Below are 23,825 nucleotides of genomic sequence, written 5' to 3'. Positions count from 1 at the left end.
CAGATGCATGGAAATGAAAGTTAACAAAAAGCAACAAAATTTGCAAGCACCTGCGGTAGACGTCGTAGGCATTTCTTCTTTCTGATTTGGATCCCTAGAAGTTTTTGACTGAATTTGAGAATTTAGAGTGAAAAATAAATAGACATATATATATGAAGTGGACTTCACAGCATGCATTTATATATGATTGTCCAAGTAAATTTGTAGAATAATATTAAATATTTAAACGAGGTTTATTCGATGTGTCTATCTCTTTCTCATCACTTTATACCTCTAATTAATTTTGTAAAAAAAAGGTTTCCAAAGCCGTTGGCTAAAATTATATTGGCCGTGCGCTCTCCCACTCTTGGATATTCATGATCAGATGTTTTAATAACTAAACTTATATAATTGACCACATAAAATATATATGTATTGAAACGAATATGACACATTTATCAATCACTAATAATTGGGATCGAACAATATTAATAATGATGCTAATGATCATCTGTACAAAGGGATGGACTTTAATTTACTTATTGTAAGCAAAAGATATGAGTTGAAATAATAGTTGAAAATTAAATAAAATATTAATAAAATATATTTTTTTAATTTGATTGTTTTTTTGAAATTTAGAAAAATTGAATTATTTATTTTATTTTATATGAGAAATTGAAAAAATTAAAATAATAAAATGAGATGAGATGAAAATTTGAAAAACTTGGACACTGACGGTGAAAGCAAACTTGTGCTGAGATTGAGAATAAAATTATGATCTTACAACTGGCATGAGGCTTTCATTTGGGGGCCAGAATCTTACATGAATTTTTAGGCAGAAAACTTATATACAGAGAATGCAGCTATATGCATGTGCCGTCCAGCAAGATTTGAGCCAAAAAGCTTTCCTCACTCTGTAAAAATTAAAGTCTCTGTCAAGGTGATCCGCTTTGGTCTTATCTTTTCTTTTCTTTTTAATTTATTTAGAAGCAAAAGAATTGTATATTTCTAAGAACTTTGATGAAAATTTCTCTAACAAAATGTAAAAATTTACAACGGTTTGTGAAATCAAGTCGTAAGAGACATCCAACTCTAGCCCTGCAAATTTTAATGACAGGTCATCATGCATGGCAACCCTCTTAACTAAAATTCTTCATCACCATGATGCAGTTGTAAACATTTCGAAAGTTGAAAAATTAACGATTTCAAAATTGTTGAAGAATCTTGAGGTGACCTGCATGCATGTAGGCGAACTCAGTGAAGGTTTTAACAAAAATTGTACCCCTTGGATTGAAGAAGGGTATCTTCCAACATCTGTATCACCTTACCCTATGGAGGGCCGGTCAGAGAGATTAGCCTGAATGCACCACAAACTCGTGAATGTTGTAAATTAAGTGAAAAAAAAAGGTAGTAAACGTAGTTTTTCACAATTCTGATCCTACAATGCCCCTACCTTGTTTGGAATCCATTGTTTTCCAACAAAGAAGGTTTCTTGCACAGTACCACTCCTAAAATAGAAATGTCAACACGATCACATGATCATTCAAAAAACCTGCATCCTATGATGCAATTCTATACATTTTATGTGTTGGAATTTATGATTATGAAGTAATACCGGTGGAAGAATCATGTTGAGCCGACCTCGTAGGAGAGTTTAGGAAAGGTTTTGGTGGAAATTGAGGTAATTGAAAGTTGCATTCTAACATCTCTATCACCTTACCCATTGATGGCCGATCTGAAGGATTGGTTTGAATGCACCACAAACTCACCATTATCATCCTTTTTATCATGTTGTCTTGATCATCATTTGTAATATCCCCAAAAGTATCATAAGTCTCACCCTTTTCAAGTTTGTCATAAATCCAGTTAGGAAAATAATTTTCACTGCTATGAGAGAGTACCCCATCATCAAGATTTTTCCTTCCCGCAACCATTTCAAGAACCAACATGCCATAACTGTAGACATCAGACTTGTGAGACACTCCGCCAAAGTATCGACTAAATACTTCAGGTGCAATATATCCTGCAGTTCCTCTCATGCCCGTCATTGACACAATACTGATCTCTTTTGTTTTGCATAGTTTAGCGAGACCAAAATCAGAGATTTTTGGGCACAAATTCTCATCCAATAGTATATTGTGAGGTTTTATGTCAAAATGCAGAATCCTAGTCCTACAACCTCGATGTAAATATTCTAGTCCTCGAGCAATGCCAATTGCAATTTGGAACATGATCTTGCTGTCCAAGTAACGATTTGTGATTGAAGATCCTTTCTCATTTATGAACTTATCAAGAGATCCATTTTGCACAAATTCATAGATTAGAGCTCTTTTAGTTCTCTCATAGCAAAAACCCAAAAGCGTGACTATATTGACATGTGATGTTCTACTAATACTAGCCACTTCGTTTATAAATTCTTCTCCATTACCTTTGGACTCGCCCAAGACTTTCACTGCCACAATACGCCCATCAAGTAGTTCCCCTTTGTATACAACACCATATCCTCCTTGTCCTACTTTATTTTTGAATGAGTTGGTCAGTTTCTTCACATCTGAATAAGTATATCTCTTCGGGGCCATTGATCCAAAATTCCTTAGGATTTCCTCCGCATTGAAATGATCATTCTCTGCATCTCTGTTCCACCAGACCATTGAATTACTTGATAAGCATCCTCCGATCTTAACGCTGTAGGTAGCTTCCTCTGCTCGTTTTTTCTTCTGTTGCCCAATGGAAAAGATCCAGAAACCTAGGAAAATGCCAACAATGCCCGCACCACCTATGCCAATGCCTGAAGATGAAACGAGAGTTCACTTAAATTTTCATCTTTACATTACTGACCTCAATGAAAACATGCGGTATGGTTCTAACACCATAAAATATTACCTATTCTAAGTGTTACTTCATTCTTCTTGCCTGCAATGGTTAAAAAAACAGAATGTCAACAAAAATGAAACACACGAACAGATATTGTAGAAGAACACCTTTAACCAACCCCCCATTTTTTTTCATTGAAGACTTGGAAACCATAAAGTCATGACAACTACGTACTCTTCGATCAAAAATCAATTCTTGATGCCTGCATGCGGTTCGTTTTGTCAAATACCCCTAGAATCATTCGTCGCCATTGTTAATACCATATAGCTGGCTAATAATTAACTACTACGTATGCATTAACCAGAAAAATATTAAATTAAATTTAAAAAAATATCCCGTGCATGCAAGGTACACGCGATGCAAGGAAATTGTCATATGTTTCCATGTCAAAGGATTGCCATCCTAATAAAAAGAGATGTGGAAGTCTATGCACAAATCAAGTTGGAGTTTTGAATTGAACCTAGTCTTTGTCGTTGGTGCAAGAAATTAATTAAAGGACTTGGATATATATTTGAATTGAAGACCAATAATATATATAGGAGTTAGAAGAATTTGATGGGGGTTTAATTTCTAATGAGATTGGGAAAAACTTTTGCACCTTTTTTTTTAAGTCTCATATTTTAACTAGAACACCAAAATGGACAAATTGACTTGATAAGACCAATAATATATATAGGAGGATGGAGTGTAATAGTACCTCTCTTTTTCAGAATAGAGGTCGCCCAGTTCTGTTTTAACAGAACGATTTCTCTATTGACTGTTGTTATGAAAGAGTTCATAGAACTTAAGACAATATCCGTCACAAAGTAATTTGTGGGCGGAAGAGCCTCTAATAGATGAGTAGTCTGGCTAGTAATTTGGATTTTTTCCCTGTATTGATTAGTCATGATCACAGTTGTAACTTCGGTTTCATTGAATGATATGAAGTCTATTTCAAAAAAAAAAACATTAAATAATTGATATATTATTAATTCTTTATATGAGAAGTACTACAATCATTAAGAGATCACACACAAGTTGATGTACATAAGTTCATGCGATACGTTAGATATATTTTATAATAAAAATAATTTTACAATCTAACATACCATATTAAGTTACGTTGATTTGTGAGTTTACTTTTGTAGAGCTTTTTTATGACTAAAACATTTATTTATTTTTATCTATCTTCCAATCATTTTATGCAACATGATAATGAAAAAATGATAGTTCAAAAACTTATGAACAGAATTTTAGAGATCTTGAAAATTGTACTCCATTTTAAACCTAGCTAACACAAAATGGCTTATAGTGCAATTGCACATGATAATTGCTGCTAGATGATGTTTGTGTCTAAGGTGAAGATCAGTGCATGTGCTAAAGATTAACCCAAGAAATCCCCCCAAAAGAGATCCAACTAAAATATCACTCTATGTCTAGTTAAAATTTTAACGGAAGAAATCCAAGTACCTACTTAGTTTCATCTATTTATTTACTTCGATCTTGTCCATGCATTATATCCTAATCTTTAACTAACTCGGACTCCGCATATATAATATTGTTCCCAGCTCCTACGTAGTTAGATTCAAACCCAAATCATCCATCAATTCCGTATTCAAGATCATCAATCAGTCCATCCTTGACCAGAAGAAATATTTATCTTCAAATTAACCTTATAAGTAATTAGCAATTAATTATCCGAATTAAGCTAGGCCTCATGGAATTCTGGAAGTAATGCCTCCCTCCGATTCTGTTAGAGAATACACGGCAGCACTCCAGTTCATCCATACAAGCCAGCTCAGAGCCCTCCAGTCAGCAAAGGCAAGATGTTTCTAGAATAAAATAAGTTGTAAATTCTGTTACTTAGTCTTAGCCTACGTGTATCAATTAGGTAGATTTTATTCCTTTTTTCTCCTTTCTGTTCTCTTTATATAGATGGTACTGTACATTGTAACTTTACCGAATATATAGAAATTCATTCTTCCTATGGAAGCTTCCTCTTCGATTCTCCATTCCTTCAAAACTGTTATGGTATCAAGAGCCATCCATGGCCTCCGAAAACACTGAATCATCCGAAAACACTGAATCCTCTGAGAACACTGAATCAGCAAACCAAGTTAGTCTCTCCAACCGAGAACAGATCCCTGAGGAATCCCAGGCTGCTCTCACTCCTGCGCAATATCATCAGCTCATTGCTTTGCTCCAATCTCAGACTACACAGCAAGCTGCTCCACCCAACTCTAGTTCTGTCAGCAATATGTCTGGTATTTCTTCTTGTTTCTCTGTGTCTCACTCTCAACTGCCATCATCACATATTACTCCATGGATTATTGACACGGGTGCAACAAATCACATGATCTGTTGTCCCTCACTTTATACCTCACTTCCCACCAAAGTTAATTTTCAAGTCCGCTTTCCAAATGGTAACCATGCAGCTGTTACTCACAAAGGATCTGTCCAGCTCAACCATAATCTTGTTCTCAAGAATGTTTTATGCATCCCTTCTTTTCAATTTAATCTCCTTTCAGCAAAGAAATTAACTCACGACCTTAACTGCTGCTTGGTATTTTTTACCAATGAATGTTATGTGCAGGACCTTATATCTTGGAGCACGATTGGGAGGGGTGAGGCTCAAAATGGTTTATACCATCTCCAGTTGACAGATGTATCTCCCACTGCCCTATCTTCCATCCTATCCCGCTTCCCACAAACACCTACATCTATTTCCGCTTCTGTTATTTCTGATTATAGTTTATGGCATTGTAGAATGGGTCATTAATCGGACTCACGATTATCTTTGTTAAAGCCATATATACCAAGTTTCAAACTTATGAATAAAAATGCTCATTGTTCTACTTGTCATTTTTCCAAGCATCACCGTTTACCTTTCCCTCTTAGTTCTACCCGTGCATTGAAACCATTTGATCTTATCCATTGTGACATTTGGGGTCCTTGTTCTCCAATGGCACATGATAAATCCAAATATTTTCTCACAATCATTGATGACTTCTCAAGATCAACATGGGTTTATTTAATGAACAATAAAGCCCAAACCAGAACTTTTCTTCAATCTTTTTGCTCCTTAGTTGAAACACAATTTCACACTAAAATCAAAATACTTCGGTCTGATAATGGATATGAGTTTGCCATGACCAACTTTTACCTTCAACAAGGAATAATCCATCAAAAAAGCTGTGTTGAGAGTCCTCAACAAAATGGCATTGTTGAACGAAAACACCAACACCTTTTAAATGTTGCCCGGGCCTTAAGATTTCAATCTGGCATTCCCACAACTTTTTGGAATGAATGCATCTTAACTGCCACATATCTTATCAACAGAACACCTTCACCTAACTTGGATAATTTGACACCATATGAACTTCTTTTCATAATCAAACCATCATACATTCATCTCAGAACCTTCGGCTGTCTTTGTTATGCCTCCACCTTGAAAAACAATCGTCACAAATTTGATTCACGAGCAAAAGCATGCATCCTTCTCGGATATCCTTTTGGCATCAAGGGATACCGGCTACTTGATTTAGAAAGTAAATCTGTTTTTCATTCCAGAGATGTCATTTTTTATGAAAATATTTTTCCCTACAAAAATGTCATTCCTACTTCACAAATCCCTTCATTCCCCTCCCTCGGTATAGCCAATATTCCTCACACTCAGCATGTTCCAGATCCCACAGCAGCACTACCACCACACTTTCGGTCTGTTTCCATTCCACATGACCAACCTTCCACTCCACATCTTCCACATGCCCCTCTGTCCCAGCCCCTACCTAATTCCACAAATCACACAAATTCCACACATTCTGACCCTCCAACAGATCCCACGGCAGCTTCTCCAGTTCCATCTACTTCCTCTCCTTTACCTACTGATGTTTCTTCGCCACCTGTTCTCAGACGCTCAAACAAAACCAGCAAACCTCCCTCTTACCTTCATGATTACTACTGTCAACAGGTTACCATGCCCACTACTTCCCCATCAAGCTTCAAGGTAAAAGGTAACTCATCTTCTTCTCATCCTTATTCTATTAACTCGGTTTTGTGTCATGATAAACTCTCATCCAAACATGCTGTTTTTGCCACATCCATCCTTAATCACATTGAACCACACACTTATGCACAAGCTGTGAAAAGTCCAGATTGGTGCAAAGCAATGGATAGTGAAATTGCTGCTTTGGAATTAAACAAGACTTGGGATGTCATTGATCTGCCTATTGGAAAGAAAGCTATTGGTTCTAAGTGGGTCTACAAGCTTAAATACAATTCGGATGGCACTATTGAAAGGCACAAGGCTCGCTTAGTTGCCAAAGGATATACTCAAGAGGAGGGACTCGATTATCATGAGACTTTTTCACCCGTTGCAAAGCTGGTCACAGTCAAAACTCTTTTAGCCGTTGCTGCTATTAAAGGTTGGATTCTCCAACAATTCGACGTTAACAATGCTTTCCTCCATGGGGATTTGGATGAAGAAGTCTACATGAAGCCACCTCCTGGCTATTCTATTCAAGACCCCCACAAAGTTTGCAAGTTGAACAAAAGTTTATACGGCCTTAAACAGGCTTCTCGACAGTGGTATGCAAAATTTTCCTCTTCTTTGTTACATTTTGGTTTTACTCAATCCCGTGCTGATTATAGTCTCTTTACAAAAGGGTGTGGTTCATCCTTTATAGTATTACTTGTATATGTTGATGATATAGTTGTGGCCTCCAACAATGCCCATGAAATTTCTGTTCTCAAAGTTTTTCTTGAGTCCCAATTCAAACTTAAAGATCTTGGTACTCTTAAATACTTTCTTGGTTTAGAGATAGCTAGGACTCCCAATGGTATCCAGTTATCTCAAAGGAAGTATGCCCTTGATATTCTTCATGATGCTGGTTTAATTGGTTGCAAGCCTAGCTTGATTCCTATGGATCCGAACATTAAGTTTAGCAAAGATGCAGGAAAGTTACTACCTGACCCTTCTAAATTTCGGAGACTTATTGGGCGCCTTCTTTACCTCAGTATCACACGGCCTGAACTGTCTTTCTCAGTTAATCTACTCAGCCAATACACGAGCTCTCCTTGTGTTCCACACCTACATGCAGCTCAGAAAATCCTGCGCTATGTGAAGAAGTCACCTGGCCAAGGGTTATTTTTTCCTGCCTCTTCTGTTTGCCAGCTCACTTCTTACTGTGATTCTGATTGGGCTTCATGCCCTGATACACGGAGGTCCACCACTGGTTATTGTGTCTTCCTTGGGCAGTCCCTCATCTCATGGAAATGCAAGAAACAAACAACTGTCTCCCGTAGCTCTGCTGAAGCCGAGTACCGTCCCATGGCTGCTGCAACATGTGAGCTTGTCTGGTTAAAGTATTTACTTAGTGATCTCATGGTTTCTCACCCACAGCCAGCTCTTTTACACTGTGACAGCAAGTCTGCACTCTACATTGCTTCAAATCCAGTTTTCCATGAACGGACAAAACACATTGAATTAGATTGTCATCTAATTCGAGAAAAAATTCAAGAAGGTATCATCACTACTACATACACACCATCTTCTTCTCAGCTGGCTGACATCCTTACTAAAGCTCTCCATTCTCCAGCTTTTTATTCCATTTTGCTCAAGATGGGAGTTATTGACATACACTCTCCATCTTGTGGGGGGGTGTTAGAGAATACACGGCAGCACTCCAGTTCATCCATACAGGCCAGCTCAGAGCCCTCCAGTCAGCAAAGGCAAGATGTTTCTAGAATAAAATAAGTTGTAAATTCTGTTACTTAGTCTTAGCCTACGTGTATCAATTAGGTAGATTTTATTCCTTTTTTCTCCTTTCTGTTCTCTTTATATAGATGGTACTGTACATTGTAACTTTACCGAATATATAGAAATTCATTCTTCCTATGGAAGCTTCCTCTTCGATTCTCCATTCCTTCAAAACTGTTAGATTCTCCTCAAAACAATAACAATCATCATCATATAATCGTCACCGTGGATGCTCATGGACGTTTCGCATATAGGATTTAAGACTTTATATCCGCGCCCAGACAAAAAGTTCGGAGTTTTTCCTAAATGTTTGATCTTAATTTCTTAATCCTCCGATTTCACTCACAACAATAATAATCATCATCATATAACCGGATGCTCATGGATGTTTCGCATATGGGATTTTAAGACTATATATACGCGCCGCCCAGCAAACGAGTTCGGAGTTTTTCCTAAATGTTTGATCTTAATTTCTGAATCCTCTGGTCTTGAGAAATTTTCTTGATTTATTCATTCAAGCAGTACGAGAAAGGGAAAAATGAAAAAGGAAAAGGTAGCTACCAATCAAATAAATTAACTAATGAAATGGATACTTACCATCTGATCCACACGTTTCTGGAAAAGACCCAGTTTTACAGAGGCAAGCGAAAGCATTCGTGCTGATGTTGAACCCACACTGCCCACCGGACCCATTACATCTATCGCACAAGCTGTTATTTGCATTCCACCCCACCGTGAAGCCACCATCAATAGCTTCCTTCAGTGCGTCTTCAGTAGTTAAATTACTGACTGCTTCAGTACTTACTGGAACGTTAACGTTGTTCTCGCACAACCCCAATAAGCTATTAATCGTGCTTGCAGTCGAGGAGCTGGAATAGTAATTGGTAAAGCCCTTAGCGTCTCCGGCACAAGTAAACGAGAAACCATCCGCCGGCTGAGGTAGAAGAGGTGATATTGAAATAATAGGGCAGTGGTAGTAGAGCGTCAGGTTGGTGGTAGCAGCAGTAGTACGAGAAAAGAGGGTACTGCTATCTGTGGTGGTATTATCGTAAGTGGCAGGACAGGTCGTGTTCCAGTAATCCAATCTAGCAATCCTGAGACTTCGCGCCGCCGCCGCGCCATTGATTTCAAGGACTCGGTAAAACATGTCCGCGACATTAAGCTGCGGGGCATCGCCGCTGCAGTTCAACTCGAAAGCCGGGTGCCCACAATATTCAGACCGATTTGGTGATCCCCAGAAAGGATAACCGAGGCCCGAAATACCCGCACATGAAAAGGTTTCGCTGCAGTTGAGGTACTGCTCATCTTCAGCAGCGTGCACAGATGGTACTGGAAATTGGACTAAGGTACTTAATGCTATTACGATGAAGAAGAAAGTGGCCGAAGCTGGGAAGAGATCATGGGTATGCATTTTGAGAGAGAGAAGATCGAGAGAGATTGGAAGCAAGCGTATAGAAAAGGAATTAAGGAGGTGGGGATGTGTGGCTTTCCAATTCCTATCAGGCATCATAAGATAAGGAAATTAGTGGCTTTTGACAAAATGAATTCATGGGATGGGAGGTTGAAATTTTCAAAAGAGATGCTTCTATTGGAATATTACCAGCTCGATTGTCAATCCACAAATTGGGCGACATAGTTGCAATATAAGCATACCCTGCAAAAAATCTCGATCTTCTAGAGATTTTATTTATTTATTTATATAATACTTATTAAGTTAACATGACTAGGAAGTTCTGTAAACATTTTGAACTCATTTACCGAGTCAGACATAGCAGCAGACAGCCGCCCCCATAAACAATTTAATGATCATGACCAGCCCAACTCTTAAGTTTTTTAACATAATTTAACCACTGCATCTAAAATAAATAAATAAATAAATATATATATATATATATCAAAGTCATAAAGGTACGTAGGAGGACTTGATGACTCCCATTTTAAGTCTTATTATTCCAGCTTTTTCAGTTTTCAATTCAAGCCTATAGAGCTACTGATCAAACTCGTGGTGCTGAATTTTCATTTTTTCCCCATTGAACCACCAATTTCTATACTGGCCTCTACGCGTACTCATGAAGTCCAATATCACTGCTATACATGCCAATATCACTACGTCACTACAAGAAATTACGGTTTTTTCAGCGATTTTTATTTTGTTGTAAATAAAAACGCTGCAAAAAATAAGTATTAGCAGCGATTTAATTTTCATCGCTGCATATGAATCCCGACTTTACAATTAATAAGGAGCGGCTGTTTTGGCAGTTAATTGCAGCACTTTTCGAGTTATTACAGCGATTATTTTCTTTGAAAAAATAAAAAACATGTTGCAACAAGCTAACTATCGTTGCAATATCGTTTTGGGCGCCAAACTCACGAATTGTTTTATTTTCCCCCGTAGAACCTAGTCATTCCGATTACTTTCCCTCACAGTGAATTTCTCTCTTCATCCCCATCCCGAGTACATACCATCGTTGTCATACCCAACCCGCACGGCTTGACCAGTATCGGGAATCCCCACCCAAGCTTGTGCAAATCCTCCATTTTGTTAGCCTTCTCAGCGGAAGTGTTGGAACGTCGTCTTCCAATCCCCTTACAACTGGGTGCCCTGCAGCGATTGGGGATTTGAAGCATTTGGTTTTTCAACCATTTTGAGCAAATCAAAGGTGGAGATTTGTGGTGATGACTCTTGTTTACCTTCCGCCATCACAGGTATGGTTGCAACGATTTATGGTATCTCTTCCCCTTCATCCATTATTGTTGCAGTGTAAAAAATTGCCATTTTTTGGTAGATTAATTTCTAGGTTTTTGAGTCTGCAATCATGAATTTTTGTTCACGAGATTTTGATTATATACCTGCATTTTGTGGATGTGTTGATGTGGGTTTAGCTTTCTAGGTATCCTCATGTAATTTGTTTGGCATATTGTGGGTTTTGGGTGGCCCAGGTCGAATGTATGGAAGCTTTCGAGTGTCTACTTGGGTCGTTTGCATCATGCGGCTTATTAGATATCACAATCTCAATATCAAGTCTGTCACACAGGAGACCAACAACACACGCACAGCACAACAATCATGTCCACTAGAATATGCACTACAGATTTCGTATGAGATTGCTACTCTCTGTTGTGCCCTATAACCAACAGAGAGTCTTTTTGATTGTTCTATAAAGTCTATATATAGACTTTGATTCTATAAGGAACTTGAATGGAAGAATCCTTGTCCAATTCCATTGTCTTCACACGGCTCTCAATTAATGGTTTTTTTTTTTTTTTTTTGTTTTTGGGAAAAAAGAAGAAGAGTGGTCATGAAGATTTAAGGGTATAGGTTGACTTCATTATAACCTAAAATGCAATCTGAGGCTCTCTGCCTCTCTGCACAACTCACATTAATTTAAATACATTTGAACCAGTTGTTGCTGAAGGTACATAACCATGCAACCTCCATTGACTTGGAAATTATTCTTGAGAGCAACGTTGTGGATCAGTCTTCTTATCATTTGGATAAAGTCAGACCCTTGATCAATTCCAGACACACCCATATACATAGTTACTTTTATTTACTTGCAGCAATTTACTTGAAAAATGATAAGCATATCAATATTGCTAATTAGCAGGGAATGGTTTTTTTTTTTGTTTTTTGTTTTTGTTTACCAAGGGTAATATTTGATTGATATTAGGTAGAAAAAGTCATTATAGATTTTATATTTATTAATAACATGGATGGTGTAACTGGTGTGCCGGACCATTTCTCTGCTTTATGATGTCTTTTTTGGGCTTATTTTTAATTGGAGAGATGACAATGTGACTCTACCTAGAGACCTTTTCCCCAACATTTATGTGTGTGTGAAAATATTGCACAATCCACTTTTGACAGCTTTTGCTAATTAATGTTGGGTTAGCCACTTAAACAATTAGGGTCACAATTGATGCCTAACCTTAAGCTGTAATAAAAATCTAACCCATCTCATTATATTAAAACCATTTCATGTCCAGCAAGCTGTTTTCCTGAATAATAGTGATTCTTAAAATGTTGGGTAAAAATTAGAAGGCTAGGAGGTTGGACAAAGGCTTTAATGGGGGCATGGATATGTTGTATGTTGTCCATACATGCATGATGGTCAAAGCTGGCATGTAGTACATGAAGCTAAACTTTGAGTTCAATCCCTATTTGGGGATGTCAAAGAATAAATCTCATATTACTGCAATGAATACCCAGAAACAACCAAAATAAAATATTTTTATTCCATTGAGAACCAAACTGTCCATGAGGAGTTTCCTAAAGTTTTTTTTTTTTTTTCAGATTAATACTTTGGTTTTAATGCAGATTGAGAGTGGAATTTACTAATAGATATATTTATTGATTTGTGGGAGTCAATGTTGTCTTATATCTTCTTGTGATATACTCTATTTGGCATGTATCATAAGGTATTTACACAACAACCAAGATTCTCTTTCTGTTTTTGTTTTTTTTTTTTTTTGTGAAAACTGTTTGTTTGTTTGTTTTTCCTTATCTAATCTCTTTTCATGCCTGTTAATTTGAATGAATATTAATGCTTGTGGGGACTCAAACTCAAAAACAAAGTTATGTCCAATGAATGTGTTAGATGGCAAGGAAAACAAAACTAGTATATATTAAATATATACTATGCAGATCACTTAACACTCCCATGCAGTAAGAAGCTGCCACTGACAGGGTCAAATAATATTTGACATTTGACACTGTTGGTTATCTCATCCCATTAGAATATTAGAAGAGCTTCCACCCATCGATATTTACTACAATCTGCAGTGAGTTTATCTGTTTTTTAAACAATAAGGTTCATGCCTTCCAAGTTCTCTACATGTGTTTAACATTTATTTTATATTTCAATTTACTAAAACTTATAAAGAAATTGTCTAAGAAAGAGAAGTGGCCTTCCGCTTGTGTTTTCTGCATTCTACTACCCTTTGGTTCTGCTTGCACTACAAACTTCATTTGTTGTGTGGTTCTGTTTCAGTGCAGTGGCATTTTAGTGCACATAACAGTTGTGGTTCTGTTTTGTGCATCTGAGTTTACTTGCTTTTCTGTGCATCTGTGTTATGGGGTCTGTTTTGTGCATATTAAATTGTGGGTATGGGTTGGTTTGTCAATTATTTTGGTGTTGTTTAAAATACACTGCTACCATGCCATGGAATTGTGGTTCTGAGTTATGGTTCCAGTGCATGATAGCAGCTTTGGTAATGAAATTTGTATAAAAGTTTTTTGATTGAAAATAGGATTTCACAAACATTAGCCTGATCAAGCTGCAAGTTAATTAACATAGCTACAAGTTAACTAATCGTTTGCAGTGGCAAACGAAAGCATTCGTGCTGGTGTTGAACCCACACTGCCCACCCGAAACTTCACATCCATCGCACCTGCTATCATTTGCATTCCACCCCAACGTGAAGCCCCCATCAATAGCTTCACTCAGTGCAGCTTGGGTAGATAGGTTGCCTGATACTGCTGATTGCATAACTGGAACTTCAACGTTATTGTACACGCAGTCCTCATTGGACCTCTTGTAGTAATTGGTAAAGCTGTTACCATTTCTGGTGCAAGTAAACTGAAAGCTATCCGGCTGCACTGGAATGATATACATACTACCGCACTCGTAGTAGAGCTCAACGTTCGTAGTATCTGGAGTGAAAGAAAAGAGGGCGAAATTAATGGTGGAATTAGCGTAACTGTCGGGACAGATCGTGTTCCAGTAATCCGCTCTAACAACCTTGAGAATCCGTGACGAATAATTGATTTCAAGGACTCGGTAATACCTGTCCGTGATATAGAGCTGTGGGGCATCGCCGCTGCAGTTCAACTCGAAACCTGGGTGACCACAGTATTCTGGCCTATTTGATCCCCAGAAAGGATAACCCTGCAGGTTAAGGAAACTGGAACATGCAAAGGGTGCGCTGCATTCGAGGTACAGCGCATCATCAATGGCGTGCAGAGGTGGTGGGAATTTGATTAAGGTTATTGCCATTATTATGAAGAAGAAAGTGGTTAGAGGTGGGAAGAGATGGGTATGCATTTTGAGACACAGAAAGAGAGGGATCAGGAAATAATCGTATAGGAAAAGAAAGAAGTAGGACTACTGCGATGGAAGATCATGTAATCCCCTTACATACCGTATACGGAGAGTCGTCAAATCATAAATTCACCAAATATTGAGAGAAACCTTACATGAATTATCAGGCAGAAAACTTAAATAAAAAGAATGCAGCTATGCATATCCATGTGCCGTCCAGCAAGAAATAAGCCAAGGCTTATTGATAGAGTTTATTAATTTGGACCTTTTGAAAGAATTTCCACGAGCATTAAAAGCTTTCCACACACTGTAAATATTAAAGTCTCTGTCAAGGTGATCCTACTACAGCCCTCCTTATTTGGGATCCAATTTTTTCGAATAATTTTATATATAACTGTGAAGTGTATAAACGTCGCATAATTATTTTAAAAAGACTGAAATTTATTATTAAAAAATTAATTTTTTATATAAATTCTATTATTTATTTATTTTTTTCAAATCAATTACGCGGCAGTTATACAATTTACAGTTATAAATATATTTTCTCTTTCTTTTTCAACATTAAGATTTCTTGTAAAGTACCAGTCCTCACAAGTAAGATTTCTTGTAAAGTACCAGTCCTCAAATCGAAATGTCAACACAATCACTTGATGCAATTCTATCCATTTTAGGTACTGTTGGAGTTTTATGATTACGAAGTAGTACTGGAGGAAGAATCATGTTGAGCCGACTCGTAGGAGAGCTCCTACAGGAAAGGTTTTGGCGGAAATTGAGATAATTGAAAGTTGCATTCTAACATCTCTATCACCTTATCCATTGATGGCCAATCCGAATGATTGGTCTGAATGCACCACAAACTCTCCATTATCATCCTTTTTATCATGTTGTCTGGATCATCATCTATAATATTCCCAGAAGTATTGTAAGTCTCACCCTTTTCAAGTTTGTCATAAATCCAGTTAGTAGTGCCCAAACACAAAGTTTGTCATAAATCCAGTTAGTAGTGCCCAAACACAGCTAAAGTAATCCAGACAGTTAGTACAAAGCACTCCCAAGGGCAAGGCCAAGAACAGCATGTGCTTGAAACATTAGCTTAGACTAGGAGAACAACCAACAGCTATGGATTGAGGCATCCTAGTCGCATAGATCGATGCATATTCCAATAATTTTAGGTAAGGAAAATGCTTCTGATCTACCGAGAGAAAAATTTGGAGATATATGAGTATTTTGTATCAAATTTGTGATTATCACAAAATCTTACAATTTCCATTTGCCTACAACTTGAGGATATTGGAAAAAAAACAAAATTGAGGACATTTGAGATCAGTCGACGCACGAAATGTAATAATCTTATGGAAACAATTTTGATCATTCATACTATATTAATGTTTATGTTGAAGTGCCTAGTCAATGAAGTTAGATACGTACTATTCCGAGGCATTAATTTTCTTTTTTTAATAAATGTGGAAATTACTACACAAATCGAGTTGGAGTTTTGAATTCACACACTATGTACATATATTATAGTGCTTGTCGTGGGATCAATTAAAGCTGGAAAATGACTTTTTTTTTTTATTTTTAAGAAAATGACAGTATCTCAATTTTATTAATAGTCTTCACTTATAGCGGAGAAAAATTGCGGTTATAATGCAAACACATGAGATGTACAAAAAATCAAAATAAAACCAAATCCCATGCATAAAAGGAAAAAACCTAATAAACAGATACAAAATGTTCAGAAAGACAAACCAGTACAAAACACAAACCAAACCTAATACCTGCAAGAAAAAACCCCACATGCAAATTATGATAGGATATCAGATGAACTAAAAACAAAACGACGTACCTAAGATAGAATTACGAAATGCGCAGATAAGAAAGACCAATTCTATCAATTCTAAGAAGACCACGTACGTAACTGGCCGGGTAGCAGATGAGCACAATCATTGTGCCGGTCCATATCAGAACCCGTAGCACCTCTCTTAGCAAGGAAATCAGCCACAGTGTTGCCTTTACAATAAACATGACTTACACGATAATCCATGCATGCAGGAAAAGGACTTGGTAATGGGAATAGGATAAACTTTAGCGATTATTCTCGAAATCTCAATTGGTCTCGTCTTTATATAAATGAATACTTAGAAGGATTAATTGAGTCCGTCTACGGTCTAAGTAGTTAGCTTCATCAAGTCCATATCATCCATTACTTTTGTTGCCCAGATGACTAACACGAGCAGGGGTGAATTGAGTTGTATTAAAAAAAAAATAATTATAAATCACATATATAATATAAAATATAAACAAAATATGAAATAACAATAAATATAAAGAGTAAGGGTAAGAGAGAAGCAAACTCAGTATGTTAACGAGGTTCGGCCCCACTGCCTACGTCCTCGCCTCAAGCTACCCCTTGAGGATTCCCAAATTCACTATTCAACCTCCTTCAGGAGGAGATAGAAACCTATTACACCTTTGAACAACACCGCTACAAAGGATCCGTGTAGAACACCCTCTACACTTGCAATCACCTTACAAGTGGTGATTCAACTATTCCCCGTGTAGAATACTTTCTACACGCACAAGGGTTATACACACCATTTTTCTGATACAAAAGCTGATAGTGGGTAGGTTATCAGAAAACACTCCTCAATGAGTGAAATAAGAACAATACAGCGCAAACTATATCTCTCAAAATGAACAAGGATTAATGCTCAATGTTTAGAGAAGAGAGAATGAAAGCTTTGAATGAATGTTATATGCTCTTGGTGTTGTGAATGTGAAGCTCTCAAATGATCTATTTATAGACATATGAGACTTCATATTCAAATTTAAAAAGATTCACATGTCAAAGACAACATCATTCATTTTTTTTCAAAAAATTCAAATAAAAAGTTCTTCTTTTTCAATTGTCAAAGACAACATCATTCACTTTTTCAAAAAAATCAAACATAATCCTTTACTTTTGGCATATGAAAAAATGAGCACACTTTCCTTTTCAAAAAATTCAAACCTAATCTTTTACTTTTTGCATATGACAAAAGGAGCACACTTTCCTTTTCAAAAAATTCAAACCTAATCTTTTACTTTTTGTATAAGTCTAAAAAAGCATCAATCACTTTTGAAAATATTCAAATAAAACATGCACATGTGAAAGATGACAATCAATCATCTTTAATATTTTCAAAATTCAACCCTTTAATCAAGGCATGCACATGCAAAAGATGACAATCAATCATCTTTCAAAATTTTCAAATTTAATTTTCAAAAATATTCATGCACATGTGGAAAATGTATTTTAATGCTTTATGATAAAATATTAATTTTGAGCATTAATCCTAATTTTGAATTTTAAGAGATTTACAACATTACTCTATGACTTTAATGTGAACTTGTTTCCTTCTTGCTCATGCTTGGTTCTTTGATGTGCTTGATTCCATTGTGTGAACAACTTGAGATTGAAAGTCCTTTATTCTTTGAATTCATTTGTTATCATCAAAATCCATGTGTAGATTTATAATCACATGAAATTTGAAACCTTGAGTTCAACAATCTCCCCCTTTTTGATGATGACAAATACTTGATAGAACTTGAAACCTATATTAATACTTAAGCTCCCCCTGAAAATATGCGTTAGTTTTTCAAGCAAAAGTATAAATATAATTCCAAACATATATAACAAGTTTAGTAATTTAAACAATGTTAATGTTCTAGTCTAAAACTTCTCCCCCTTTTGGCATCATTAAAAAGGATCGGCAGCAAGTAAATGGACTGAAGAAAATGATGCGTTTAATAGTCACTGTAGATAGTTGAAAAAAGGAGCCGTCCGTGACCCGACAAGTGCGGCTGGAGATTTGAAAAAATTGCCTGATGTTGTTGACAAACGAGATTGAAGGCTCCGAGTTTCTAAAAATGTCATTTTCACCAATCAGGAAAAAAATACATTGCTCTTTGACTTGGATAATAGCTTGTCTTATTCTTTATGCTATCTCTATAAAATCAGTCCTGAAATTCATCCAATCCGCATCAAGTTTTCTTCTCATCTCTATAACTCATCTGCATTCCTTCAACATTCTCGTTTTAAGCCTTTTATTCTTTTCTCAATATCTCATTCTTCTAACATTTCTCTAGATCCATCCATGAGGCATTCTGCATCTTAACCTCCTGTTCTTTCTGTAGCTACCATTGGTGCCATGTTGCAGCAAGAAAATAATAATCTGACTAATAAGTCAGATTCTAATACTATTTATGACTTGGTGAGTCTTGGGACTCGCTACTCTTCCTCTATTGTGGCTTTTTCTCAGCCAAAAATCACGAAGTTGAAAAGCTCAAAGAACAAATTGTTGTACTTCAACGAATTTTTCAAGAGTCTCACACAAGGGAAGGAATCATTCGGCAGAAGAATAAACAGTTGAAATCTTTATTAGATTCTTCATTCCGCTTGCCGGTTCCCATGGATAAGAATGACATGATATTGTATGAAGAGAATGAGCGTCTCAAACATGAGGCTAAGAATCTCAAGTTTATGTAAAAGTATTTAAAAAATCTATCTCTATTTTTATTGACTCTGGTCTATCTTTTAAGAGATATTCATAGCATGCATCATACCTATTTCTCTTCTGATCATACATAATCTATCTTCTGGTAAAGGTTTTATGAAAATATCTGCTAACTGATCGTGTGTGTTTGTGAACTCTAATATTATATATCCTTTTTGCACATGATCTCGAAGAAAATGATACCTTATTTCAATATGCTTAGTTCTAGAATGTTGTATTGGGTTCTTTGAAATATTTATAGCACTTGTATTATCACATTTGATTGGAATGTGATTATACATGAGTTTAAAATCTTTAAGTTGTTGCTTCATGTAGAGAACTTGAGCACAACAATTACCCGCAGCAACATATTCTGCCTCAGCAGTAGATAGTGCAACAGAATTTTATTTTTTACTAAACCAGGAAACTAGTGCATGACCTAAGAAATGACATGCTCCACTAGTGCTTTTTCGATCTATTTTACAGCCAGCATAATCTGCATCTGTGTAACTGATTAGATCGAAAGATGTGTACTTAGGGTACCATAACCCTAGGTTAATTGTACCACTAAGATATCTAAAAATGCGCTTAACTGCAATTAAATGTGATTCTTTTGGAGATGATTGAAAGCGTGCACATAAGCACACACTAAACATAATATCTGGTCTACTGGCTGTTAAATATAATAAGCTACCAATCATACCTCGATATATCTTCAAGTCAACTGGTTTACCGGATTCATCTTTATCAAGTTTAGTTGATGGACTCATTGGTGTTCTAATTTCCTTAGTATTTTCCATCCCAAATTTCTTCAGTAATTCCTTAATATATTTTGATTGATTGATGAATGTCTCACTTTTTGCTTGCTTAATTTGTAATCCAAGAAAGAATGTAAGTTCTTCCATCATGCTCATCTCAAATTCTTCCTGCATAGTCTTAACAAAAACTTGACACATATTTTCATTAGTAGCACCGAATATTATATCATCAACATAAATCTGAATCAAAAGAATATCATCATTTTCATATTTAATGAAAAGAGTTGTGTCGATTTTTCCTCTTGAAAAGCCTTTTTCAATCAAGAAACCACTGAGTCTCTCGTACCAAGCTCTAGGAGCTTGTTTAAGTCCATATAATGCTTTTGTGAGTTTGAAAACATGATTTGGAGAAATATGATTTTCAAAACCTGGAGGTTGCTCAACATATACATCTTCATTTATAAAACCATTTAAGAAAGCACTTTTAACATCCATTTGAAAAAGTTTGAAATCTTTATAACAAGCATATGCAAGTAGCATTCGAATAGCTTCTAATCTTGCGACAGGTGCATATGTCTCATCATAATCGATTCCTTCTTCTTGATTAAAACCTTGGGCTACAAGTCGAGCCTTATTTCTAGTAATGACTCTGGACTCATCTTTCTTGTTTCTAAAAACTCATTTTGTTCCAATAATAGTATGATTTTTGGGTCTAGGAACAAGTGTCCAAACATCATTTCTTTCAAATTGATTCAACTCTTCTTGCATAGCTAGAATCCAAGATTCATCAAGAAGTGCGTCATCAATATTTTTGGGTTCAATTTGAGATAGAAAAGCAGTATGATTACAAATATTTCTAAGAGATGATCGAGTACTTACACCTTGTGAAGGTTCTCCCAAAATGTGTTCCACTGGATGATATTTCACAAATTTCCACTGTTTGGTTGCATCTTGTATTAAATTTTGATGATCTTTCCTAATGGCTCCATGTTGAACTTCCTCTATTGTTTTCTCTTTGTTGAGATTGAGACTCTCTGTATTATTTATACCTTCTGTTTCTTCATCAATAGATTTCTTGGAGAGTGGAGAATTAGATTCATCAAATACTACATGCATAGATTCTTGTACAGTCAAAGTCTTTTTATTGAATATTCTATAAGCTTTACTATTAGTAGAATACCCGAGAAAGATACCTTCATCAGATTTTGCATCAAACTTGCCTAAATTATCTCTGTCATTCAAAATAAAACATTTGCATCCAAATACATGAAAGTAACCAATGTTGGGCTTTTCCTCATTCCAAAACTCATAGGGGGTTTTATCTAACTTAGACTTTAGCATAACTCTATTTATAACATAACATGCAGTACTTACCGCTTCGGCCCAAAAAATAACTAGGCAAGTTGTTCTCATTGAGCATTGTTCTTGCCATCTCTTGAAGAGATCTATTTTTCCTCTCTACTATCCCATTTTGTTGAGGAGTTCAAGGAGCAGAAAAATTATGTACAAAACCGTTTTTATCACAAAATGTTTCAATATTTTTATTAACAAACTATTTTCCCCTATCACTTCGGATACTTGAAATAGTATAGCCCTTTTCATTTTGAATTCTCTTGCATAACTTGATAACGGCATTATGTGCCTCATCTTTATGAGCAAGAAAGATGACCCAAGTATATCTAGAGAAATCATCAACAATAACAAATGCATAATATTTTCCTCCTAAACTTGCAACTCTATTTGGTCCAAAAAGATCCATGTGTATCAGTTGCAATGGTTTAGTAGTGGAAATATGTTTCTTAGTTTTAAAAGAAGTTTTTGTTTGTTTACCAAATTGATATGCATCACAAATTTTGTCTTTAAGAAAATTTGTTTTTGGTAAACCTCTCACAAGATCATTTTTTGAAAGTTTGGAAATAAGTTCCATATTGGCATAACCTAATCTTCTATGCCATAGCCAACTAGTTTCATTTTGAGCTGAAAAGCAAATAGCATCTTATGAGATAATTTCTTCAAAATCGATTGTATAAACATTATTGTTTCTAAAAGCAATAAAACAAATATTACAATCATGATCATTTAAAATAATGCATTTATCCATTTTGAAAGTAACTGTAAATCCTTTATTACATAATTGACTTATGCTCAAAAGATTATGTTTTAAACCTTCAACAAATAGAACATCTTCAATTATGAGAGAAGATTCATTACCAATTTTACCTATTCCCACGATCTTCCCTTTCGAGTTGTCTCCAAATGTCACGTGTCCTTCTTCTTTAGATCTAAAATCAAAGAACTTAGTCTTGTCTCCCGTCATGTGTCTTGAACATCCACTATCTAAAAACCACTTATTTTTGCTTGTGGATGACTTCATGCATACCTATAAAAACAATTAAAATGATTTTCTTGGTACCCAAGTTCTTTAGGTCCTTTATTTATTAGTATTAGAATAAACAATATTTTTAGGTACCCATATGGCCCTAATAGTTATTGTATGATTTCTTTAAATAGGACAAGTATGATAATTATGACCATTTCTATTTAAAAAATTACAAATAGCATGTGACATATATGAAAAACTTGAATGATTATAATAATATCCTTTTTTAACAAAATTAGTTTTATGAAAAGAATTTTGAATATTAGTCTTTGATGTAGAATGATTATCAAAGAAATTTTTATAAGGTTTGTATTTTTGTTTTGGCATATATCCCAATCCTGCATTGTCAAAAACACATCTTTGACTATCAAGAAGTTTTTCAAAATTTCTTTTTTCATTCATAAAGTTTTCAACAATATTTTCTAAATCGGTTTTCTTCTTATTCAATTCAAGATTTTCATTTTTCAAAATAATATTTTCTTTTCTTAAAATTTCAATTTCGTTTGTTAAAGAAGAATTTTTCTTTTTCAAAGCAGTATACTTGATACCCAATTTTTTAAATTCCTCATAAATCTCTTCTAAAACATTTTGCATTTCTTCATATGAAGGATTTTCAATATTATCAAAATTTGTTACCTCAATGTCATCTTTAGCCATAAGATAAAAATTTGCTGATTCTTCATTGCTTGTTTCACTATCTGAGCTACTCGAATCATCATCCCATGTAGCTTTCATTGCTTTCTTGCCCTTGTTTCGATCTTTCTTTAGCAAATGACAATCTGGTTTGATATGACCAGGTTTATTGCATTTATAACAAATTAAAGTGTCATTTTTACCTGAATCTTTCTTGGAAAACTTTTTGAAGGATTTCCTCGGAGGAGTTCTATTTTTCTTCAAGAACCTCTGAATTCTTCTTGTTATCATCGCAACTTCTTTATCTTTATCGTCATTTTCCTCATCTTCATCACTTTCACTTTCATGAGGAACAACTTTAAGTGCTAAGCTCTTCTTTGGCTTTCCTTCTTCTTCTCCTCTTTTCAATGTGTACTCATGGGTGATAAGTGACCCGATGAGTTCATTGACTTCAAGCTTCTTGAGGTCTCTAACTTCAAGAATCGCTATAACTTTTGATTCCCAACGTTTTGGTAAAGAGTTGAGAATTTTTCTTACTATCTCCACCTTGGAATAAACTTTGCCAAGAGCTGTACGTCAAGCTATTTATGATGTTAGTAAAACGAGTGTGCATACTAGAAATAGATTCATCATCATTCATCTTAAACATTTCATATTCATGAGTAAGAATATAAATTTTTGATTCCTTGACTTGCGAAGTTCTTTCATAAGTTACTTCCAAGTTATCCTAAATTTCCTTTGCCGTAGCACAATTCATTATTCTATTAAACTCATTTCCATTAAGAGCATTATATAATAAATTCATAGCAGTTAAATTTAAAGTATAAAGTCTATCGTCTTCACGATCAAACTCTTCTTCTTCCTTTTTGACCTTTACTCCATCAACCA

General features: G+C 35.6%; 2 protein-coding genes across 2 annotated transcripts; both read right to left on the bottom strand.

Annotated features, from left to right (window-relative positions):
- Window positions 1-1,243: 1,243 nt before the first annotated feature.
- On the bottom strand, window positions 1,244-10,489 carry LOC122307990 (LEAF RUST 10 DISEASE-RESISTANCE LOCUS RECEPTOR-LIKE PROTEIN KINASE-like 2.1). Its single transcript, XM_043121139.1, has 3 exons — window positions 9,188-10,489; window positions 2,863-2,892; window positions 1,244-2,767 (listed from the first exon to the last, which is right to left on the bottom strand). Exons 1-3 carry the CDS (start codon window positions 10,098-10,100, stop codon window positions 1,581-1,583), a joined length of 2,130 nt encoding a protein of 709 aa, XP_042977073.1. The 5' UTR covers window positions 10,101-10,489; the 3' UTR covers window positions 1,244-1,580.
- Window positions 10,490-13,872: 3,383 nt separating this feature from the next.
- LOC122307992 (LEAF RUST 10 DISEASE-RESISTANCE LOCUS RECEPTOR-LIKE PROTEIN KINASE-like 2.1) lies at window positions 13,873-14,819 on the bottom strand. Its single transcript, XM_043121140.1, has one exon. It carries the CDS (start codon window positions 14,632-14,634, stop codon window positions 13,888-13,890), a length of 747 nt encoding a protein of 248 aa, XP_042977074.1. The 5' UTR covers window positions 14,635-14,819; the 3' UTR covers window positions 13,873-13,887.
- Window positions 14,820-23,825: the final 9,006 nt, after the last annotated feature.

This window comes from Carya illinoinensis, chromosome 4 (genome assembly GCF_018687715.1).
Source record: "Carya illinoinensis cultivar Pawnee chromosome 4, C.illinoinensisPawnee_v1, whole genome shotgun sequence".
In the NCBI taxonomy this organism is placed as follows: domain Eukaryota; kingdom Viridiplantae; phylum Streptophyta; class Magnoliopsida; order Fagales; family Juglandaceae; genus Carya; species Carya illinoinensis.
This window is presented reverse-complemented; position numbering and strand designations above follow the sequence as displayed.

Excerpts from the sequence above, each read along its gene's own strand:
- LOC122307992 (XM_043121140.1), bottom strand. The coding sequence starts at position 14,634 with ATGCATACCCATCTCTTCCCACCTCTAACCACTTTCTTCTTCATAATA.
- LOC122307990 (XM_043121139.1), bottom strand. The coding sequence starts at position 10,100 with ATGATGCCTGATAGGAATTGGAAAGCCACACATCCCCACCTCCTTAAT. Across the intron at positions 2,893-9,187 it reads AGAAACGTGTGGATCAGATG|GCAAGAAGAATGAAGTAACA; the intron begins GTAAGTATCCAT and ends TAACCATTGCAG. Across the intron at positions 2,768-2,862 it reads TGAAGTAACACTTAGAATAG|GCATTGGCATAGGTGGTGCG; the intron begins GTAATATTTTAT and ends TTTCATCTTCAG.